This window comes from Nilaparvata lugens, chromosome 8 (genome assembly GCF_014356525.2).
Source record: "Nilaparvata lugens isolate BPH chromosome 8, ASM1435652v1, whole genome shotgun sequence".
NCBI classification, from domain to species: domain Eukaryota; kingdom Metazoa; phylum Arthropoda; class Insecta; order Hemiptera; family Delphacidae; genus Nilaparvata; species Nilaparvata lugens.
Genome location: NC_052511.1, coordinates 52678586 through 52687278, shown reverse-complemented (window position 1 = coordinate 52687278; position 8693 = coordinate 52678586). Strand labels below are relative to the sequence as shown.

At 34.1% G+C, this 8693-nt stretch overlaps 1 protein-coding gene across 1 annotated transcript; it reads right to left on the bottom strand.

Annotated features, from left to right (window-relative positions):
- Positions 1-2461: 2461 nt before the first annotated feature.
- Positions 2462-4429, bottom strand: LOC120352872. Its single transcript, XM_039435188.1, has 3 exons — positions 4389-4429; positions 3863-3979; positions 2462-2733 (listed from the first exon to the last, which is right to left on the bottom strand). The coding sequence occupies exons 2-3, from the start codon at positions 3927-3929 to the stop codon at positions 2462-2464; spliced, it is 339 nt and encodes a 112-aa protein (XP_039291122.1). The 5' UTR covers positions 3930-3979; positions 4389-4429.
- Between the last annotated feature and the right edge of the window lie 4264 nt (positions 4430-8693).

The window sequence follows — 8693 nt, the reverse complement described above, 5'->3', positions numbered from 1 at the left end:
AATGTCAACAATGTTTTTAAATAATTAAAAACCATCATGAAAAGTCATTAATATGGTAGTACACCACGTTTCTGGAAACTTTTTACTGGTGACTGGAGTTATTATTGACACACAGAAAACTGCTGATGAACGCGAATAAGACCGCCACTCCATTGTTCTATTGTCTCGGCTGCTTGGCTGAGCCTGGCTGGAGGGATCAAATAACCGACTGGATTGATCTTTGCTGGGTGGAAGACGTTACTGCGGCCGCTCGCATTCCCACCAACGCTGCTATTATTTTGCTGTCTCAGCGCCTAGTCCGAGTCAGACAAGCATCCAGCCTGCACTGCGAAGCTAGGTTAACAGCATTACTTGAATTGGACTGGACGACATAAGAAATTGTTGGTACTCGGTACAGTGTAGGGTGGCCTTATTAACATTACTCGATTCGGACTGGAAATAGGAAATTGTTGGTACTCGGTCCAGTGTAGGGTGGTCTTAACGAGATTACTATAATTAAACTGGACATAGGAAATTGTTGGTATTCGGTCCAGTGTAGGGTTGACTTAAAAGGATGAAGATAATTTAATTTAATTGAATAATTGTCTTTATTAAGGTCGAAGTTAGGACTCTAGGTCCTCTCTGCCACACAACACTCAAAAGAGACGGTTTGTTTATTGGAGAGATGGAGCGGGTATCAAAAATCGAATAGATATTTCTCAGATACAGTGTACTGTGGTATTGAAAAGATTGGATGATACTTTTGTACCATCAAACATATGGTGAGGTCCACGTTATAATGGCAGTATTTGATCAACATTGGTGTTTCTATCCTGTCTATCATTCGACCAAGCCGATTGCGCTCTTATTTCTACATCTGCCAGATTGTTTTTCAACCATGTAGAAATATAATAAATTAACAAAATATTCAATTTTCATAATTATTAAATCTTTCAAAAGTATTTTCTTTTCGAATAAAAATAATAGATCACTTTTTACAAGAATTAACAGTTAATATTGAATCAGATACACCGGTATGAGGTATATTCTATAGAAGGTAGAGGGAAGTCAGAGACATATTATTTTATACTAGAATGACCAGTTAATATTTCATCAGATACTCCGCTATCAGCTATCCTCTATAGAAGGCAATGGCAAGGAAGATAATCGGCAACACTGTTATCCCAGCCGATAGTTCACGTAGTTCTTTCCTATGCCGCTGTGTGACGCTGGCAGTCTCTCAAATATTGTGCCGTTCATAACACTATCCGCCCCAACAAAACATGAAATTGACAATAGTCGACAGTAATCGGCTTGAGATAACAGTAAAAGTTGCGACATTATTCCCTATACCATGGGATATCTACTTACGCTATTGTTTCTCTATGATTGAACATATCTTATCATACACATGATGAACATATGTGTTTGTCAAGTTCCGTTGAATCTGATAGAATCTATAAGGATTAAGCAATTAACATTTTGTTAATAACTGGTGTAAACGCAGCTTTACTTTTCGAATACTTTTCAAAAATTATATTCTATTTCATAGATTATAATATATTCTATAGGGGAATGTGTTGTACCTTGGGACAATTTTGAAAAATGATTTTTATTTCATTTGTGTATGATAAATATCATTTATTTAAATTTTATTTTAAAGCCCAACATTGAGGCAACATACCGGCATGAAAACATTCAAAATATGTTTCTTGATAGGAAGTAATAAATTATTTTCCACATCCCTGCTTTGTATCCCAAGGTACAACACCAGGTTGTACCTTGGGATATGGGGTGTTGTACCTTGGGATTCAAAATGTTGTACCTGGGACTAAGTGGAAGGTTAGGAAAAAATCCAATATAGCAAATAAATCTCATTTAATTGAAACAAAAATAGAAAAAGAAGATCAAAAACCAATAAAATATGTATTCAACTACATTATTAATTCATAGGCATTTCATAAGTACTAAAATCTACAGGGAACTTCATAACTTCCTTCAGACGCTCAGAGGTTCCTGACGTTATAGGCAAAGGTAACTACAAATGATATCTCCCTCATCAATTTCAAATTTGGTCTCATCTCTCAATACAAAAGTATTAGCTCCAGTTTTAACTAGATATTGAATCTCATACATGTCAGTTTTTTGTGAAACTTTCGCTACATAATATAAAACTCTCTTTTTACCAGGAACCTTAACCAAAATATAATCATTCTCTTTCACTTCATTACATTCATTGACTGTTTCAAGGTCTACTTCCATCTCTTCATCTAAAACTTCTTCAATTTGTTCTTCAATGGATGGATTATTAACTCTTCATCACTAGATGGCAAACTAATATCCTCATCCTCTGAACTTGTGTCATATCCAGTTGTTTTAAATTTTTTTTTAGATTAGGTCTATTCAAGTTTTCTTAAAACCACGAAACAATCTCTTAATAACTACATCTTTCTTTTGTCCTTCATTCTTTTTTGCTGTTCAATCAACTTTTTTCTGGAGTGTCAGTGAGGATTCTTGTTTTTCCTGGCTGTCTTCCTCTTGTAGTTTTTTTTCTGGTTGCAGCTTTGGGAAATGGGCGAACCATTTCTGGAGTCACAATTTTAATTTTCTCCTGTGCTGATGTTGATGGCTTGGTTAATTTTTCCTCTGAAGATATTGGCGGCTTGGCTAAATTTTCTTGTGAAGATGTTGACGGCTGTATGGAGGGGGTTGCAATGTCATCCATTTGTTGTTGATCAATAATCTGCTCACGGTCTGTAACGTAGGAGAGAGAAACTCATCTTCTGTAAAATATTTCGATTGAATGGATGTATTCCTGCGACTTCAAATCCCTTTTCTATATTCTCTTTTGTGAATGCTTTTTTGAAAGCATTGCCCACCAATCCAGCTACATCGTATATTTGAATGGGCTTTCCAGATTGGATAGCATCCAACTATTCATTGCACTGTTATAATAGCCTTTGTATGGCCCAAAACCGTCCGATCCAATGGCTGCAACTTGTGAGAGGTATGGGGTGGGAATGTTAACAAAACCACACCCTTCTCCTTACATAATCTAAAGATTGTATGGAGATATGGCTCTCATGGTTGTCGAGTATAAGCAGGACTGGCTTCTCTTTTGTAGGCTTCACATGCTCAATAAAGTGCTTCATGTATTCAAAGAATAACTCTTCATTTGACCATCCACTGGGATTTGCACCTCCATTGCACCATTTGGAGCTCCTATGAGCATGTGTTGTTTGAAGTTCACCCGAGGGAAAATCAGCATGGGAGGTATACTGTTACCAATAGCATTGACACAGGCTATCATTGTAATGTTTAGTCCTCTTTCCCCTGAAGTGACAGAGCCAACCTGTTTTATCCCTTTGGAACAAAGAATTTGGGAGGTGCATGAACTGTAGAGTTGCCAGTTTCATCCAAGTTATATATCTCATTTGGTTGAAACTTATGCCTTTCCAGTACAGCTTCTAAGTTGTCAAAAAATGATTTGACATTCTCTTATTAAAACTAGTTGCCCTTGCAAGACTTGTTGCCTCAGGTTTGCGTAAGCTTAGGCTAGGATGCCGTTTTCGGAAGCCACGCAACCAAAACTCCCCTGCAGATTCAGCTGTAACCCATTCTTTAGAAGTTTGGTTTTACTGTCAGGCTCTTCTGACAAGGCTTTAGCATAATTAAAGCTAATTTCAGTGTACTTTTCTTTGTTAGACCATAATGTAGTGCAGCAGATTGTTTCAGGTAAGTAACTAACCTCAGTTCTTCTTCATTTGTGAAAACCTTTTTGACCGAATTTTTTTCACTGTTGTACTTAAAAAGAGTCTGTTGTTCTTCTTTTCCAAGAAATGCTTGGTAGTGCCTACTCACAGTAGAATTGCTTAGTCCATACCTTCGAGCAGCTTCATTGATCTTGAGTGTTCCTTTGAGAACATCATTGACAGCAGACTCCAAAGCATGTTGATCTATCTTCTCCCTAGTCTTTCCTTCCTTGCTGCGAGGCATTGATCTAGAAGCAAAGAAAAAACCACCAAAAAATTAGCCTGCTTATAATGCAATTTGATATTATTTTGAATACTCTACATTTACTGACAATACAATAAATATGTAAGCAAAAATTACAGCAATACCAACTTGTTAGATAAATTACTTTTGTAAGTGTATTTCAACAAAATTCCAAAATTTGTTGTACCTTGGGACATCCCAAGGTACAACAATGATGCTGTCCCAAGGTACAACACATTACATATCAGACAAACATGGCTAATAAAATAGTTTTAGGTTAATGGAAAAGACTCATCAACCATACCATTGAAAAGGGAATGTTTTACAGTTAAATAATAAGTTATTATCATCAACACAGAAGCGATAAACAAAATTAGAAAAAAAAACCAATGATGCAACAAAAATTTACTCACCTATGACAGTTTTCCAATTTGTAACTCAGCTTCCACAAAACTCAATAGATAGTCGCCATTTGCTCTGTAGTAACTCCTAGTGACAAGATTAATAACTAATATAGGTTAGTTTGGACTTTCACCCACAGATGGCAGAGCAATGGCGTTTGTCCCGAGGTACAACTGTCCTAAGGTACAACACATTCCCCTATTTAAATCATAATATATTTATATGTGATTGTGATGTAATTTTTAAGGGCTACTCTCAATATTTTTTTTTTAAATTGAATTGACTTTTATCTTTTTGTTTCGTCTTTTTTGTGTAATTAGAAGTAAAAACAACAAGGTACCAGAGTGAGATCCACTTCAATCTGTCAGTATTGATTGAATGTGTAGCATTGATGCTATCTATGAGGAATACTGACAGTTTGAATTAAATCTCAATATAGTTGATTCATTTTTATATAATATGAAGTTATGCCATAAATAAATTATGCCTTATTAATCCATTTGTATTATTTTGGTTTTATATCGTGATATAATAAACATGAGGTAAAGTTGTTGAAGATATGTATTTCCTGCTATCAAAATTAGAACGAAAAACACTTGAATGTTTTATGAATATTTTATGAAACTTTAGTAAGGTCCATGTTGTAATGGCAGTGTTTGATTAGGAATGGTATTGCTTTCCTTGTCTATCATCCAACAAAGCGGATAGTGCTATCTCTTTCTCGCTTTGGTCTGTTGCTAAATCGTCTTTTAACAATGTAGAATTGATAATTAATTTAACAAGATATTTTTCATATTAATTATGAAAATTCATCATGAAAATATTATTTCTTGCTTAATAAAATATAATTGATAATTTTAAACTATCTCTTTCTCGCTTTTCTTTGTTGCTAGATCGTCTTTTAACAATGTAGAATTAGTAATTAATTGACAAGATATTTATCTTAATTTGGGAAATTCATCATGAAAATATTATTTCTTGCTTAATAAAATATAATTGATAATTTAAACTGGAATGAACAGTTAATTTACATCAATAAGCCTGTATCAACTACCTTCTATAGAAATCATTGACAAGACGGAGGATCGGCAACCTTGTTTTCCTATCTTCCTCTACTGTCATTATAACGTGGACCTCACTATAGGATATTACAAATTGAAGGGAGAGGGAAGATGTTCGAACAATCATAAACTATGTCATCTGTTGTAAGTTTCCTTGTTAATAGTTAATAAAGGATTTGTAACAGGGTTAACATTATTGTTTTTCATTTAGTGCCGTCTGTACAGTCAAAGCTTAAACTGAATTTAATCAGCTGGTGGCTTGAAATCTAAATGAATCACTTTATAACATAGATAACGAATGAGACTTTATATGGATTTTATCCATTTTAAAATGGAATTTAGTTTAAATTGACACTGTGCAAACGGCGCTTAGCACCACAAAACTAACAACATTATAACATAGATAACGAATGAGACTTCATATGGATTTTATCCATTTTAAAATGGAATTTAGTTTAAATTGACACTGTGCAAACGATGCTTAGCACCACCTCCGTGACCAAAGCCGTAGTGCATTCTGGTGACGTCAGCACAGGTAGGGCTCCTACACTAATAAAAACTTGTTGATTTCAGATCTATATCAGCTAGTGTTTTTATTGGTGTAGGACGACCTACCCTACCTGTGCTGACGTCACCATCAACTACCTGTCATGCATGATGGCTTTGTTTACTTAGTCAGTAAGTTGTCCTGAAACTCAAACAGAATTTACTCAAACAGTTTTGGAAAAATACGAAATATATGCAATTTTGTTGTACCATAGGTCCTTTGTGTGGCAATCAGCCATTTAGCAATTTAGCTGAGCTCTAGACTTAAACGTACGTTTTCCTTTATGCGTAAATTTCCGCAGTCGACGACGGCAAGCATTGTTGACATTCATATTGTCCAAATTTCAAGTGTGCTAAAACAGCTGATCAAATAACTTTTCATTATTTGTCTTTATTATTAAAAAATTAAACATTTCTAATAATATCAACATATTGCCATTTAAAAGTATTAAAAAGTATAAGCTCAGCCTGCCCTATTAAAACATAATTGAACATAATCTTTTAGATTATGTAGACAAATTGAAATCTACCCAATCTGAGATTTTCTCCCTGACGACGGCATTTACACACAAAGAAAAACCCAGCTTTAAACAGCTGGAGTCAGAAAATTGGCTTTCCAAAACGGGGCATAGTCGCAGTCCACGTTTAAATTAAATTTTGAAAAACTAGAAAATTGAACACAAAATAAAGAGAAAATTGTGTAAAGCTCCAGCTTTATTAAGGAATGTTTAATTTCGTCAAGGAAAAACGTTTCCAATATTATAGAAATGAGAAAATAAAGATTTTCATGTAAACTGCGAATACGCCCCGTTTTGGAAGGCCATTTTTCTGACTGCAACTGTTTAAAGTCTAGAACTTAGCTAAATCCCGAGCTCGGAACCCGGCCCTTAGAAGTGTTTATTTTGCTTTTGTTCCATTTTCTTCTGTTATACGGTGCTGTATTTTGGGGCAATTCAAGTCATTCTATACAAAATATATTTACACCGGGTTGCACAAGAGTATGTTAACTTTAAATCCTTATTCAATGCCACGAGAACCAATAAGATAAGCCTTTTTTCCAGAAAAATCTTCTCTTGGAATTTAATCGTAATTTAAATTTAACAGGCTTTTGTGCAACTGAGTCTTAGGATTCGAAAATGGGCAGTTGGAGTGATGATGGGTGATAAAAGTTGATCACACTGAATCTTATTGTAGGAAAAATATATCCTCAATAATTCGATTTTCAATTCAATTCATTTCACCAAAACACAGAAAACAGTACAAAGATGTGACAAGCAGAAAAAAAAACAATAATTATTTTTCTAATATCTATATCAACTATCTGAAAAATACGGCTGGAGGTGAAGAACTACTGGCATAACACTTGTTCGCCAGTAGGAGTAGAGACTTAACTGTTTCTAAATCTTAAACTAATAATGTAAAATGGAATCTTTTATTCAACAATGGTAAGTATATTTAAAATAAATGCTATCAATTGTGAATTGATCCTGACAATAATTAGCAATGAATAGTTTTGTAGAGTATTAGAATCAAACTTGATCATTGGATCTCATCTAGCTTGTCTTTTAGAATATATTTTGAAGTATATTTCTTACCATTTTTGCATTAAGCTTCAAAACTAGGTCAACTTGCAGACACTTAGTAAGCCTCTACTTTTAAAAATAATGAGACAAAACTTATTCGCAACAATGTCTCTCAACACACTACTGAAATTCTTTTTATACTGTCAAGATTCCTGATAAATACTAACACTACTACCAATTCAACAGATACTGTCAATTTTGAGTGAATTTTACTGTAATTAGATTCACTTTCAAACTGTCAGTATTCCCTATGAATAACACCAACAGATCCCATTCAATCAATGCTGACAGTGTGAGATGAATATTATGAAGAAAAGCTGCATCTTTCAAAATTTGACGTTCACAGACAGTGATGCAATTGGTTTCAAAAAAAATGGAAGGGGTAGACAATTATTATAAAGCGATATGTTGCATCAGACTTGTTCTTTAGTGGCAGAACTTCAATACACGTAAGTACATTTTTTATCCAATAATTTTAGATTCATCTAATTCACGACAAACTGCATTATGCACTTCTCTCTGCATTATTTGACTCAGATTCATTGCTGAATTTCAAGTTTACTGATTTGTGTTCTATTGCTGATGTGGCTCGATTTTTGATTACGTGGCTGATGATCCGTGATAATATTATCGGATAAAAAGACATTGAGTTATCAAAAACACAGATTTCTAGTTTGTGAATTCGTGGTGTAGGTATTTTTTATTTTTATATTTCCCCTAATCACTTGAATGAATATAATGTACGGTTCTTGAAATTCAATCAATCAGTTTTATTCAAATCAACACAATATACATAAAAGAAATCAAAACACAAAAAAAATCACAATAAAAAATAAATTTCTAATAAAATACAAAAGCAGGCTTCATGGTGGGGTGTGCTGAAAAGAAAAAAAGGAAAAATACCTAGCCAACTATAGCTTCTCATGTAATGGGCAGGTAGAGGGTATAAAAGTGAGGAATGAAGGGTGAAGAGGAGAAGAAAAGGGAAGTATTGGAGAAGAAGGTAGGAAAAAAGAGAAAAAAATAATTGTAAACGAGTCCACTTTCAACAAATGTATCTAAAAGAATTGGCCTTGCAAACAGTAGTTTGAGCAGAAATCTTGAGATTCATACGTCGATATGGAAA

Coding starts and splice junctions, on each gene's coding strand:
- LOC120352872 (XM_039435188.1), bottom strand. CDS start 3,929: ATGCTTTGGAGTCTGCTGTCAATGATGTTCTCAAAGGAACACTCAAGA. Junction 2,734..3,862: donor ATCAATGAAGCTGCTCGAAG/GTATGGACTAAG, acceptor CCTACGTTACAG/ACCGTGAGCAGATTATTGAT.